General features: G+C 36.0%; 1 protein-coding gene across 3 annotated transcripts in view; it reads left to right on the top strand.

Annotated features, from left to right (window-relative positions):
* LOC112561883 (GATOR complex protein DEPDC5-like) overlaps positions 1-15,196 on the top strand; it is a 33,503-nt gene that overhangs the window by 10,716 nt on the left and 7,591 nt on the right. For 2 of the 3 annotated variants that reach the window (XM_025234712.1, XM_025234711.1), the window contains exons 19-34: positions 103-212; positions 1,138-1,229; positions 1,847-1,917; positions 2,728-2,838; positions 6,316-6,432; positions 8,992-9,124; positions 9,560-9,653; positions 10,213-10,335; positions 10,574-10,659; positions 11,137-11,311; positions 11,604-11,689; positions 12,475-12,592; positions 12,919-12,971; positions 13,195-13,266; positions 14,192-14,324; positions 14,917-15,022. In XM_025234712.1, coding sequence (XP_025090497.1) covers positions 103-212; positions 1,138-1,229; positions 1,847-1,917; positions 2,728-2,838; positions 6,316-6,432; positions 8,992-9,124; positions 9,560-9,653; positions 10,213-10,335; positions 10,574-10,659; positions 11,137-11,311; positions 11,604-11,689; positions 12,475-12,592; positions 12,919-12,971; positions 13,195-13,266; positions 14,192-14,324; positions 14,917-15,022 — 1,680 coding nt within the window. The remainder of the gene's footprint in view (positions 1-102; positions 213-1,137; positions 1,230-1,846; positions 1,918-2,727; positions 2,839-6,315; positions 6,433-8,991; positions 9,125-9,559; positions 9,654-10,212; positions 10,336-10,573; positions 10,660-11,136; positions 11,312-11,603; positions 11,690-12,474; positions 12,593-12,918; positions 12,972-13,194; positions 13,267-14,191; positions 14,325-14,916; positions 15,023-15,196) is intronic. The other variant, XM_025234713.1, reaches the window with a different exon arrangement.

Here is a 15,196-nt window from a genome sequence, read left to right as displayed (position 1 = left end):
GAATGGTGGCTGTGGTGGAATTGAATGGGAAGCTTTTATGCTGATGACAATAATGAGATAATGATGGTGCTGGTAAAAATGATGATTTGATTCTGCCTGAAGATGCCAAGGGACTGACAGTGCAGCCTCACCATGTCAATTCAACATTGACTTCAGTCAGTCAAGAAGCTGAGGAATACACTTGGTCCATACCTACACCTGAAGTTGTTCAGGTAACAGAATTCTTTCTGTACTGTGCTAATGCTGGGTGATGTTTCTTTATATTGTATGTTAAAGGGATTCTAAAGGCAAAATAAAACTGCTTAGAATCGCGTAAAGAATATGATCCATTTGAATCTCGTCTATTTTCGCATCTGTTCATATGGAAAAAGTTGAAGGTTTTGTAGCATGTTGTGTTCAGTAAGAGAAATTACATAGGACTCTTTAGTTTACTTAGACGAAGTCTTGTTCTCCGTCACGTGACCTTATGACATATGACCAAGACTGCTTACCAAGCGAGACAGACTGTTTTCTATAATTTTTAAAACTGTGCTTTGAAAAGTTCACTTTAAAACCTAAATAAACTCACGAGACACCACCAATGACGACGTCAAATCTTCGCAATGACCACAGACACTTCCTGTACGTCTGTGACTGACGTCACAAGCAGACTCGTCTGCTTGACCATCTCGGGAAGCTATTGCTGTTACTCGGCGGAAGGACACAAGGGTCAATTTCACTGGATTTTTTCGATTTTTATAAACATCGTCAACCGAAATAGTGCTAATAAGGGGTAATTAAGTGAGAAATGAATCATTTATTTTTCCTGTATTGCTCTCATGCTCTGTAATTGTAACTAAATATATTTTTGAAACGTTTGACTGTCGCCACAGCCTTATCACAAGCCTTGAGTATCCCTTTAATGTCAAGGAGGTATCAAGATGACAACTTTCTATATTTCTTATATTATTTTTGTTTTTGGTTGTTGTAGGTCACCTGTATTTATTTGAAAGAATGTCTTATTGAACATACTTATGTGTATGTGATGCGCAGGCATTTATGCACACACACATACCTATATGCATACATATGGATACATTAATTCATGCACTCAATTATTTGCATGCATATAAAGAACGAAGCCTTAATCTTATTTAGGCAGCACAGCTGGCAGCAGTATCTCGTGCAAACAAGTCACTCAACTTTGGCTTAAATATTGACAGTCCCGACACAGGACAAGCCAGTCATAGGTTGGTGCTTTTAGGGTCTTCCTGCCTTCACTTGCCATAGTCTTTAGTTCTGTACAGAAAGAATTTCAAGTACTTAACCTCACTGGCATTAACCCTCAGGGTTACTTGGGCTCAGAGTTTTATTTAAAAACAGTTAACCCTGAACATTACTTGGACTTGAGTTTTTTAATTTAATTTAATTTAATTTTTAATTGTTTAACCCTGCACATCAGACAGGATAACCTGATTTGAATCCAGATGCAGTGTTTAGATAAAGTATCATTTCTTGTTAACTGTATTTACATAAAAATTCTGAGCCTGAATATTGAGAAGGAGGTGACTGCTATTTTGACAGTTTAACTAAACAAAACAAGTATACTCTTTTAGTTATGTGTTATGCAGACTGTACCTATCTGTCGTCAGGCATTTGCATGCATTCCTCAGTTGAATAGCATATCACTTATTCCATCTTGAGCATCATACAAAATCTCAAGCAAAGAGCAAATATGCAAATGTACAAATGGAAAATAAAGAAATGAAAAGGCTAAAGAAGGCTTTTTATCAAAGGTATTTAGAAGTATATTTTTAGGTCTTGTGTACCTTTTCTTGGTCTCTGATGGATTGTATATTATCTACAGCGACAGTGATAGCACCTCCAACACATTCTCCAAATTAACTTCATGGACCAGCAGTGGAGTAAGCATTGCAGGTAGGCCATTCAATTAGCTTCAAAAACATGGGCCCCGTGTCCTGGCCAATGTTTCATCATAGAGGGAGTTTGCACAGTAATTTTGTGTTAAGGCATATTTTGTTGTAGTGGTTAACTCTCTTTTTAATTCTTTTTATTTGCCAAGGATAGCGCAATAAGGCCATTGTCCCATGATATGGGGTGGTGCATTTGTAGCAGGAACCTATTGCATGAGTGAGGAGAGTTCTAGACAACTCAAACATCTGGGCAATGTGATCTACTTAAAGCTAATTTTACCCTCATGGGATGTACACAGATTGCAAACATCACCCTCCAACCCCCTTTGAGCACTGGCACAGGCAATTTGCTCATTTGCAGAAGTTCTTAACTATTCAACTACTGTGGTTTTTTAAGATATCTGGTTTGTGTATTTATTCATTATATTTATTTTGTTTTTTTAGAAATAATTTAGAAATAAACCAGGGAATGCTCTTGTCAAATATGGTGATCTGCAGATTCAATTTCATGTTTCACCACTGCCCCTGGTCTCTTGTAAAGCTCTTCAAGCTTGCCTCTATGTGGGGAAATGTGCAATACAAATCCTGTTGTTATTATCATGGAAATGAAAAGATAAGTTTTAGAAAAAAAAAAGTCACCTTCATGTATGGTTCTTTCTCTGAATTTGATCATGCTTATCATACTTCTTTTGCATTTTCTCTTAATGTCATTAGCACATTCTAATTTTAGCAGAAAAGTTTCAAGACAAGCAAAACCATGTCCATTCATTTGAAGTTTCTGAAGATGCATCATTGGTTTTTTTTTTTTTCCCAGGTACACAGAGGTCTATGTCAGTCATGCAGAAAATTTTCAACCAGTCAAAGGATAAACATATTCCATGGGCTCCAACAGGAGATCAAGAATGGACACCAGATCTGACAACAGGTCAGCTCATCCTTTTACCTTAAAATGTCTTGAATGTTATACTAGAATTGTTTATGTGTAAAAAAAACCTTTAAACCTGCGCAAACATGATTTGAAGTATATGTGGGTTTCCGCATCAACCCTGACAATGACATTCTGATGTTTCACTGGACACTGAAAGCTGCAAACCTATATGCTCGACCTTGGTGTGTCACACACTTCAGATTGCATATGTGGGACAGACCATTGAGATTCCAGACCATGTCTTCCTGTATTAACAGAAAATGAAAAGACCCAGGCACAACTGTGACTTATAGAACCACGTCAGCTGACATTTTGTGGGGCTCAGAACAAAGTCTTCAAAAAATTTTAAGTCTCAGTTTATAAGCTAGTATCTGAGGCTCAATCCTGGAATGTAGAAAAAAACAGGATAATATTCATAAATATTTTTAGATTTTTGTGATCCTCACATTTCAACTAATTTTTATATACCTGATCTTCATCTGAAGTAGAAGAAAGAAAAAAAAGAGTTTAATCTAGCAAAATAAAATGTTGCTACAACAGAGTCAAGTTCCCACCTTTCCAAAGCAAGAATTATTTGGGTCTACATGTGGCATCTATGAATGGTTGCTATTTAAATAATAAATTTTCATTTCATGTAAACTATTACCTTTTTATTTTTTTATATCATTTATAATTTTATAAATACTGTGGTTTAGTTTCTTTTCCAGCAGGCAGAAAACTGTGTGTACTACCTAAAAAATTAGTTCTTTTACTTTTTTTAAAGGGAGAACGAGGTTGTGATACCAAGTAGTTGCAGAATAATTCTTGTTTTAGCTTAGCTTTCAAACTTAAGTTGCTGTGATTCCATGCCTTGCATAGCTGCTTGGTCCTTGACCATGAAACTGCTTACAATGCTTTGTTTAACACACTTTCAGAGCAGGAATCTATTATTATTACTGACATTCAGATTTAGGTATTGGAATCCCATGCATGCACACAGCGGCACACATAGCTACACGTGATTCTTTGGCTTTCATTTATTACAATGTGCAAAGAATGCGACAGATCCATTTGAATACAAGGAAAGGGTACCTTCCATCAGAACTGAGAATTTAAGATTAACATTTAAGATTACAGATATCTGGGCATGCACACATGCACCCACAAAAAAGCACATTGTGGGAATCACTTACCAGTTTAATCTGTAAAACTGACTTGCTGTCTTCTTGTCTGTGCATGTACTTCCACATAAATCCTTCTTATTGTATTGTCAGAGCCAGATTAATGTTTGTGGACTTTTTGTAAATCTTGTAGATAAAAATCGGTGGTGTTACTTTGTGTGCTTGGAAACTGTTTTATGGCTTTTATTATTATACAGAAATCTCGCTATTTTTTATGCATAGTGTGGCCTGGCTTAACTTAACAAAATTATTTTAATAGAACTTTGAGAGTGTTTGTGTTTTCAGAACTGAGGAGCACTTTAAGTAGTTATCTAACAAATTGCCTATCGATCTTAACAGAATTGCGTTATTGATAAAGGTGCACTGAAGCTTGTGGCTAATCTCATAGGCCTCCTGTAAAAGTAGGGCACCAACTGCCAGAATCTCTTGTTCACAAGTATTACAAACAGAATCATACTGAAAGTACAGTACTGTGGAATTTCTGTTAACTGGAACACTGACTAGAAAACTGTGGCCCAGTTGCATTGTCTGTGTTATAAAATTTCTTGTAAAGATTTGATGGCACATTAAACAAAATGAACAGATGCCTGTTTCTTAAGTACTGTAGCAAAAGAATTGAATTGAATGATTTTAGCAGAAAATGATACAAGCCAGAGAGAAATATTCTCACACAAAACAGATTCAAATTGAGTACTCAGCATAAGAAAAGAAAATTGCTATTGAAAATAAGAACAGTTTCAGCTGCTGAGTAAGTCACAAGCCTGCCAACATAAAGTTTTTTGCATAAGGTACTCGATACAAATGTGTTTGCCAGGGAGTAAATCATTGATGACATCCTCACACATAACAACACACCACTTATCTGTTTCTGCTATGCTATTGTCTTACATACTTCTGTCAGGGGCTGTTCACTTTGAAGAGATTGTGTCCCATTAAAATATGCAAGTTTCTTATTGTGATTTTATTCTTTATTCTTCATAATATTTTCAAAATAAGTCAGTGCTCCATTTAACTAGATTTCTACTGTATTTTTAAACCAGCTTTTCATAACAGAAGATCGTTTTATATTTGTTCTGATATTCTGGCAAATGTGTTTTGTCATAGCTGCTGTAAAAAGATTCAGGGTTATTGTATTTTTTACTCCAAAATGACTTTGTCAAATAATTATGCTTGTGGTAAATCACATAAAGTCAAGTCAGTTTTCAGTTGTCTTAAACTTGTTTTAATTGTAGATTTTATTTTGTGTGTGTGTATATATATATGTATGGTGCTCGTGCTGCTTTTTTGCTGATTGTATTATAAGTAACTTAATGCTTGGGTTGTTTTGGTTGCATGTATTGCATTATGCTTTTCAACTTTTAATGGTATGGTTTGGTGGATAGGCTTTTGCACTGGCTTTGGTTGCTTCTCTTGATTTTTTTTTAATTTGCTGACAGCTTTCTTGAGTTGGTTGGGGGATTTTATGTCATTTGTGACCAGTGTGTGAGAGAGAGATTGATTCTTCTATTGCTTCAAGAGCATAGCCCCAGCAAGTGAAAGGATCTGTCAGAATAACTACATGAGAGTGTGTGAGAATGAGAGAGTGTGTGTGGTGTTGTTTGAGTGACTATATAAGTACGTATGTGCATGTTGGTGCATGCATATATTTGCACATATGCATGTGTATGTATGCTGACATATAAACTTAGAGAGCTCAAGCAGAAAGTTATCAAAAAGCATTATTTCCTACTCAGAGAACCTATCATTTCTTGTTTTTTATGAGGATAGTTACTGAAACAATAATATGCAGTCTTTGTTTTATATACCTTGTACTTGCATCATTGTGGTTTGCTGGTTTTGAGACAGAAGGGTTGTGGCTTTGGTTTTAGTTTTAGGTTATTTTGGATTTATATGTGTGACTTTGTGTGAAACATCTGAATAGTTTTAACACGTACAAATTTATAAGTTCATAAATCTTCTGTAGAGCATAATTTTATAATGTTTATTGTGAGAGCTAATGTTTATGTTAAAAAGACTTTGCTGTCACCTGTTTGTAACTACTGATAAGTGTATATCTTAAGTAGAGCTTATTTATTAGAATATTTGTAAGAGATGCCTAGAAATTTGTTCATTTCGCTTTTATATGTAACTAATGTGTGTTTTGTCACCATTTTTACATTTTTTTGCTTCAGAGTATCAGTCTATTGTGGTTGTCAGATTCTGAGCATGTCTGCATGTTATATGCTTTTTGTGCCAGGTTTTTTTTAAAAGAAATGTCTAGCCATTTTATCTTTTTTCATTAATTCAAGCATGCCTATGTTTCTTTGCGTTATAGTCGCAGGGTGGGACTGGCGCCCACTCGACCAAAGGGAGGTCAGCAGCACAGAATCCAGACTTGTCAAGCCCATTTTCACAGCAGGCCTTGATTCTGACAATTTCTGTCAAGGCATAAGTACGCTACCCCTTGTGGTACCTCATTGCCTTCGTAGCCCACAGCATCTTTATTGCAGTTTTATTTTGTTAAAATTGTCATCCAAGTGTTTGTTTTCTTTGCAATATTGTTAGAAAATTTAGTATGGTTCTCTCCTTTTTGTTTTATTGTTCTTTTTTCCTTCTCAGAATAGTTGATGTTTTACTTTATGTCAGTCTAAATTTGTTTAATTTCTTGTGGGATTTTGCATACATGGGTGTATTAACTGTGTATTAATACAAGCTACTACTTTCAAGTTTTTGAGAAATTCTCAGTTTCATAAATAGCAATACTTCATCAGTTGATAAACTCTTAAGCAACAGCAGTTGGTTCTCCATCCAGGAACATGAATGAAAGGACGGTTCTCCATCTGTCTGTCTCTTTTTTTTTTCTTAAATGTTATGTTATAGAAGGCCAGATTGTGTGTTAGTCTAAAGAGAAATTTTTGTAATTAAGCAAAAGCTGTTCAGAAATAATTGGCTTTAAAGTATAACATGTCTGTGCCAGTCTGCTTCTCTCATATAAACATCTTAGAGCACTGCAGAATTTTCTGTTTTCCTGCATTAGAACCTGTGCTTCTGTAATAACTTTTGTCAAATACTCTTTTGGCTGACTGTGTGGAAATGTGTGGGTGTGCAAATTCTTCTTTGATCCCTTAGACCATACAGCATCCAAAAGAATTTAATGTTTCTAAATTTTTTAATCTTCTAAAGCAATAAAAAAAAATGGCAGGATGGCTGTTTGGTCTGTATATATTGCTGGCATGTTGTTTTTTTTTCTACACTTTTGCAAAATGGTTGAAACATCCTTTTTAAAGTTATCACTTGACTGGCTAGAGATCTTTTATATGATCATATGTACATTAAATCCCATTTAATCACATTTGTAAAACATGTATATATTGCCATAAAAATTACTACTTGTTTATGTTTGTGTGTGCTTTATTTTGTATGTTTCCACTTTTCACTTTTTCTGTGAGTGTTCATCAGTTTGTTTTCATTGTACTCATTCCCTCTGTTATTTTCTATTTCTTATGATACTGGTCAGTGCAAGTTTTTAACAGCACTGCTGGTAATTAAGATTTTCATCACAAGGCAGTTGCCTTCACAGTTGAACAGAGTCACAGGAGAGGACACAGAAGTTTATAAATAAAGTTGCTAACAGCTAGAGATTGATGGTCATGTATATGCAAATTGAGCTTATTATGTTTGTTGGTTTTCTTACTTCATCTTAAGCACCAGAAAGCTTTATATTGTCAAGAGGTGGCTGCAAGTAGAATCAAGAAGTCAAGGGCTGAAAGACTGTCTGACCTTGTACTGAAAATGTTCAGAAACATCCTTCAGAGTTTTCCTTTTTTGTCTGTGTCTTGTCTTGGGTATATGGACATGGAGTCCGAGCAAGGGATATAGAAAGAAAAATGAAAATCTCTCTCTCCAAAAGCTTATAGTCGTGCCACATTTGAGCTGATTAAAGAGATTGTTTTATTTTGCTTTTTGAATGCAGATCAGGACTGGGTCGGGCTCCTCCCTGAAATATGGTGTGCTAATGGTTATTAATCACTGATAGTGATTTTTAAATTTTTTTTTATCCAGAAACCAGTAATTAATGGCATGATTTGGTTTTGATGGCTACAGTGACTTAATAGCCATCATGCCCTTTGACTTTTCCTTCAACTCCTGGACAGGGGCTTGTCAAAGCTGACCTTAAGAGTCGAAGATCTTTTGATCATGAACATTCATTGATTCAAGTGCTACCACAAAGGCCCAGACTGTGTGTGTTTTGCTTGTAGCCAGAAACTTATGATGTGAAGTTTCCTCTTACCTTCCACATGCTGTTTTCTTTAAATTGCATTTAAAGATCTTTTCTGATGCAAAAACAACTAGCTCTGTGAAATGTTTGGTGAGATGCATGCAGACAGGTGTGAAGTGATGGGAGATGTAGACTGTGGGAATATCTAGGGCATAGACTGTGGGAATATTTAGGGCATAGACTGCATGAGGAAAACAATTGTACATGGCAGCTGAAGTAATTATGAATGAATCGGTGTTAAGTGGACTCCTGACCAATAATTTTCTGATGCATGTGGTGAACAAAAGGCATGCAGATCCAGTAAGCATAACCTTTATGCACTTACCTCCTCCTTGTGTCAGTATGATTTCTCTTTTTTCATTACTGCTACAGGCATTTAGTGTATATTACAATGATTTGAGTAAATATGTCGGTAACTGGTGGTGCTGTATATGCATAAAAACATTAGACAGTCTAAGTGTTATGAGTTTATGAAACCTTAGAAGGAAACTGTATAAGGGCTTACTATTTGAGAAATATTCTTGATAAGTTTTGATGTTTGAGTAAAATTTATTCTCTTGTTCTCTTGCCTTTCATAGTCACAAATGCATTCAAGAAGATTAAAGATCTAGTATTGTGGATTTATAAAAGGGAAACATTGAAAGACCTTTTAAGAATAGGTGAGAGTGGTGGCCATCTATTAGCTCTGGCAGATTAAACATTGTCAGCAAGTCTGTGTTGTATTGTCTGCAGGCGTGGATTGGAAGTCACTCACTATGCCTGCTTGCCTCCCTATCACTACTGACTACTTTCCAGAGAGTGGAAGTTTGCAGTATGACTATGTCTTTGCTGATTATAGCTTGCTGCCAGATGATATCAATGCTGAGTAAGAGTTTTGTTTTTCTCTTTTTTTGTGTGTGTCAGTTTCTTTTAAGCTGTTAATGTCTAGTTGTTTGGGTTTTTTTCAACTGATGATGGGGGATAGTCTGGAATAAAATGTTCCATTGATTTTAATGTTTTACTGTTCTTAAAATCTTAATAGTGAGTGATTTTTGCTTAAATTTAATTAATGCTAAAAATGAATATTGAAAGTATACAAATTGTAGTTTGCAGCTGCATTTTGTTCTACACATATTTGTCAGGAACATAGTATCAAAGATGATAAATAAAGTCTGATAGCATTTTACTTTTTTATTTTTGTGGGTTTTTTTTTAGTCCCATAATGTAGATGTCTTGATTATGTACATTAATTTTTTATGTGAGGATGATTGTTACACCTATCAGTAAAACATACTGTCTCTTTTCCATTGTATGTCTTTAGTCAACTATATGACAAAAATTTGAAGTTTTACCGCCGACCTCCACTTACAACGCATGAGGTTTTCCGGGAGCTGATTTCCCAGCGTTTGGGACAAGTAAGGTTATGCAACTAGATTTCATCATCGTCATCATCATCATCATCAACTTTAGAGATTTGAACACCTAATCTTTTTGCTCTGTTTATATTATTCCATAATTACCATGTGTTGTCTTTTTTTTTATTAATGAAACAGTTCTAGGAAAAGTGTGAGAGTTTGCGTCCTATTTTACAAAGCACCTCTTTGGACTTAATCATTCAAGCTCTTTCTTTCACTATTTCAAACTGTTCACATAAAAGATAAGATAGTATACCGTTCACAAAGGCACTTTTAGTGTCTCACAGGTGCAATACATATGGAAGGTAACTGGTAGCTATGTACTCCCTGCTTGTATAATTTTTTCTTGTGTGTTAGTTGAGCAGTAAATCTCAGGGACAATGATTTCAATGACTCAGTAACACTATCGAAGTTCATATTGCTGATATATCATTAATGTCCAGGCTCAGTGTGAAAAAATAACTACGGCTCTTGATGAGTGATAATTGGTTCTTAATTTTTAAGCATAATATCAAATAAGGCTTTTTGTGGTAACATTATTTCATCGTTTTCATTAAAGGGATTTCAACTAATTGTGTCCAAGAAGAACGGCAAAAAGAGTGACACACCATCAGTGGCCAAGTCTCAGCAGTTTCAGCATGTTACAGGAATGATGCAAGCCCGTCAGAAAGAGGATTCAGAGGTGTTTTTCAGCCCAATTGTCATTTTTTTTGTTGGGTTTTTTTTTTAGCTTGGCTTAACATATACGATTTTTGTCTCTCTTTTCTGACTTACTTTGGTACATTATTATATTATTATTGTGTCTGGACTGATCTTTTTCTCTCTATATATATATATGAAATAATTTCTTTAACAGAGGGTTACTGTTACTGTATAAGTAAAAAAATGTATCGTGCTTTTATCTTTCTGTTTTCCAACAGGAAGAATATTACTTAAGCATTGGCCGTATCTTCCACAACCTACACCTGAAAGGTTCCACCATTACAGTGACAAAATCCTGGCCCCGGTGAGTTGTGAGCCATTTTCTCATTTTAGAAATTGTGAGATGTCAAGGGAATGGCGCACTGACCTGCATTTCCACACTGCAGATGCATACCTAACTAGTGAGAATGAGATTGACTTGCTAAACAGCTGCGGGGTATTGCTCTCTCATCCATGGATCTACATGGAATTTTGGTGTCTTTTGGTGTTCTTCAATGACTGTATAGTCTCCCAATAGACATCTTCATCCACTAATGGCCTATACATTCTGTTCTTTGTTTTGCCATCGTGCTTAATTCTTTTTTTATGTACCTTCTTCACTGCATTTTTTTTGTACTTTTACGGCATTGTGAACCTTTTTTGTTCTATCATTTTCTGATTTACAAACCATGTACTTTCTTGCAGTAGTCTTTTTGCATACATTCATTTTCACATAACACTTAGAGGAAAAGAAAAATCGAGAGATAGTTATGATGGAGGAACCTGGCTTTCATGTCTTCAGGCATCCTCAGCCTAAGCGGACCTACACCTACTTCTACCGCTTCCAGGCTCCTGACTCATACTGCTATGATGCTTCCTCCACCGAGTTCTTTAATGAGCAGTTGGAGAACTACAACTGGAGTTACCTCGATCAGTACATCTGCACTCGTGGTGAGGCTGACCATGGCTTGGCTGATGTAAGTGCTAGTACTTTATTATTACCTTTGGGACTTAAGCAGAGGTGATCCAAGTAGACATCTGTCTCGTGTTTGAGCTTTTAAACTGAATGAATGAATAAAACAGATTCAGGTTAAGCAGTTGTTTAAATTTATTTTACATTATTACAGTGCTCTGATACGATCTGTATCCATCCTGGGAGGATTTGGCCTATCCCAAGTAACCTTAGGTCAAATTATTTAAAGGGCAAGATATTTTCTATTCTTGGAGCACAGTAAAGGTGAAAATGTCAGTCTGGGTCTATTCTTGCAGTTTCTGAAGTACTGGAGAAGTCGATTTTTCTTGCTTCCCTCCAATAATACAGCCACCAAGAAGATCATAGATGGACAGAGCTCAAGGTAAAAGTGATTCAGTTTGTACTGAAGAAAGAAAGATAGACTTGTGGTAGTGTTATTGTTCATAAACAACTTATTGATGCTAACTTGTGAAAAGAGTTGTACGGTGCTGCATACATCTTTGCCTGTGATATATTGAGTACATTGAAACTGATGTTTTAAATGCTGAAGGTGTAGAAACACATATTTCTATTTAAAGATAAGATAAGATAACTTTATTGTCCAGCAAAGGAGATGTGTCTTCCAGCATGCAAGCAGTCAGAGAGAAAATCAAAAACATCAACAATAACATCAGCAATGGCAGAAGTGAGCACACACACCCACACACACACGCCCGCATCAAAAGGACAATACACCAGTTTCCATGACTACATAATAACAGTGATAACAGAGATGGGATTATGTCATCCCCCTTGTGTGTAACACGTCAGGTTCGGTCTACTAGTCGCTTATAGTTTTTTGTTTGTTGAGAGCAGAGATGGCCGATGGAATGAATGACCTTCTATAAATGTTCTTTTTCGCAAGAGGGGCCCTCAATCTCCGTCCTGAGGGCATAGGCTCGAAGCGGGGGTTGAGTGGATGGGTGGGGTCAAGCATGATTTGTTTTGCTTTCCGGACAAGGGCTGAATCGTACAGGTGGGAAAGGGTCAGCTGTTGTGAGCCTACGATTTTGCTGGCTGTGTTTATGACTCGCCTCAGTTTGTTCTTGTTTGATATTCAAAGATATTCAAAAGCATTTTTTTCATCATTTAGATTTGTGAGTTTTGTAATTATTTTTATTCCTTTAGATGTGACATATATGAGGAGAAAACGCCAGCAGAGTTAAAACAGCTGACAATGAGCTTTGTTCGTTTTTGTGAGGTCCTCAACAAGCTGAAACGCCTGCCTCAATCACGACGTACTAAAGTCAGTAAATTGATGGGGGACACTTTTTTTTAAATAAGTGTAGTCATTAAACATGCCTAAAAAGGTGTGAACTTTAAAAAGTAAATACACATGCAAATATTTGCATTGATCATGCTAAGGAAATGGCACCAGCATACACTTAATTTGATGCATTTAATAAATTGGTGAATGGTTTATATTCAGAAAACACTCTGTGTTTTTAGCATTGCTTTTTCTTTGGGGCTTTATGAACATTGTTTGATGCTAAAACAATGGCCATGAGTTGAGTGTCTGCATTTCACCAGCACAGAGAAGTTATCACTGACTGCATTCTGTTTGTACTACAGGGTCAGTTAGCAGGAGAGAGCCCAGAGATTGCATCCAAACAGGAACAAGAAAGGTGAGTAACAAAGCAGCTAAGCAGAAGAACAAAACTGTGCTGCAAACCTCACATTCAGAAGGCATCTAAACATACTTCAAATAAGCCCTAGTATTAGTTATATTCAAGTGATCTCTAATGGTTGATACATTTAAGTGAGCTCTAATGCAAAAGGTTTTAGTAAAGTAATATACATGGGTGCATCCAGCATCCTCAGTAAAGTTTTTGTTGTTTGGGCTTGCAGTAAAGAAAAGGAAGACAGACTAACTCAATCCTCCCCTTCATCTAAGATTGTAGAAGCCATGCTTGATCCACAGTGAGTAACAAATTTCCAGCTGCTGTAGTGTGTCCTCGAGTAACATCAAGACAATGAAAATCTTTTTCTGTACTCTTTGTATTGTCCTTACAAATTTGGGGAATTTGTATGTTGTGCTTATCTTCATGTGATGTGCTTATGACAACATCAGTTTTGGTTGTATGTGCTGTTGAATTTTGTTAAAGGTTTTTTTAAGTATGAGTTGTATTTTTTACTTATAAGAAATATTTGAAGGAATTTGTATCATTTATGCATATCTTCCCATATTGTTTACTAATATTTGTTGAAATGTTTATGCATGTATGAAGTATGTTGTATGAATTTTAATCTAATAATATTAAAGGAAATTTATATAGTGCATTTTCCAATTTAGCAGAAGGCTCAATGTGCCCTACAAGAGAAAGGGTAAGACATAAAATAGGAGGGACACAAAATGTACATAACACACACATAGGAAAAACACAAAGGAAAGATCAAAGACTAAAATCCAGCTGTTCTGTCAGTGACATTAGTGGAAGGCTTGGATCATTGCTCTGCTATATGATATCCTCAATGTAAACCAAGATTATGAATTGTTACAGTTCAGATCTACAGCTCAGAAATCCATTGTGTAGGCCAATGAAGATTAAATCGCCAGAAGACTGCTGGTATAGATGAAATCACAAAGCAGAGAAAACTGCATGAAAATGTTAAAGCAGATGACTGATCCGCCATTTATGGAAGGTCCATAGTAGTGACGACTTGAAACCAGTCTGGCATTAGGCAGAACAGATTGGCAGTCGATGGGAAGTGTGTTAGTCATAGAGGAAAAAATATAAACTAAACAATATTGCACGGCAACAGCGTAAATGAAATTACAATCTGAATATAATCATTGTACTACCTGTGTAATGTGAACAAGAGAATTATTCTTTGATATTACAAGGACTGGACTAAGCTTCATTCAAGGTCAGCCAGGGTTGCCAGGCAACACATTTATCTCAGCAGAAGCAGTGGCTTGGTGTCAGCAGCATGTGTCTGGGGCTCAGACAACTGCACAGGCCACTATGGTGATACAGGTGAGCAATAGGTAGTGTTGATGTAGGCCATCATGTATGTGTTCATCATCAGTGTAATATAATGCTATTGTAGGTACATGTATAACATTGATGTAGGTCATATACATACATGTACAGGGATGATATAGATTGTCAGTAGACTCGTAATGTAAATGATGTAAGTCATGTAAATGTTTGTGTATGTGAGAAAGATTTGCAGTGTTCATTGTTTTCTTAACGGAGACATGTAGTGTATGTCAGACATATGTACAGTGTTATGACCTTTATATATGTTTCTTGTGTAGGTATGAAGTGTGAACAGCAGTGAAAACAAATACATGTATAAAGTTGATGTTTAACAGAAGTGTGTTTTATGTTTGTGGCAGAGGTTTGTATAGTGTTGATGTGAGTCAAAGTATGCAGTGTATTGCAGGTGGTCAAAGTATACAATGTGTTGAAAGTGCTTACTGTAGCAGAGGTTTATAGTGTTGAGATGTTATAAGTGCACACAGTATTCATGCCATGATGTTGATCCAAATAGGACTGCTAAGATGTTACATAGTTTATATTGAAACATAGAAAAAAGTGAAAGGTTTAAAGCACCGTTTTTCAGCGTTTGGTGGACGACCAACTCGTTCTTCATGCCTCAGGCAACCCTCGGCACATGTTTATTTATGGCTTCTATCTGTACTATGTAACACAAGGGAGAGGAAAGACAGGTAAGACATAGGTCATACAGACATGAATGACTATAATACATAATGAATAGAAAAGAACAGCAAAACCATGTGAGATACACTTTGATGGTACACCTATTGCACAAATTCTATGTTCTTAAGTGATTTGCCAAATGAGAAAGCTTGTTAGACTCCAGCACGATGAACCATCTAGAA

The sequence above is a fragment of the Pomacea canaliculata genome, linkage group LG4 (assembly GCF_003073045.1).
Source record: "Pomacea canaliculata isolate SZHN2017 linkage group LG4, ASM307304v1, whole genome shotgun sequence".
NCBI classification, from domain to species: domain Eukaryota; kingdom Metazoa; phylum Mollusca; class Gastropoda; order Architaenioglossa; family Ampullariidae; genus Pomacea; species Pomacea canaliculata.
Note: the sequence above shows the minus strand (reverse complement) of the source record. Positions and strands in the feature narration are given on the sequence as shown.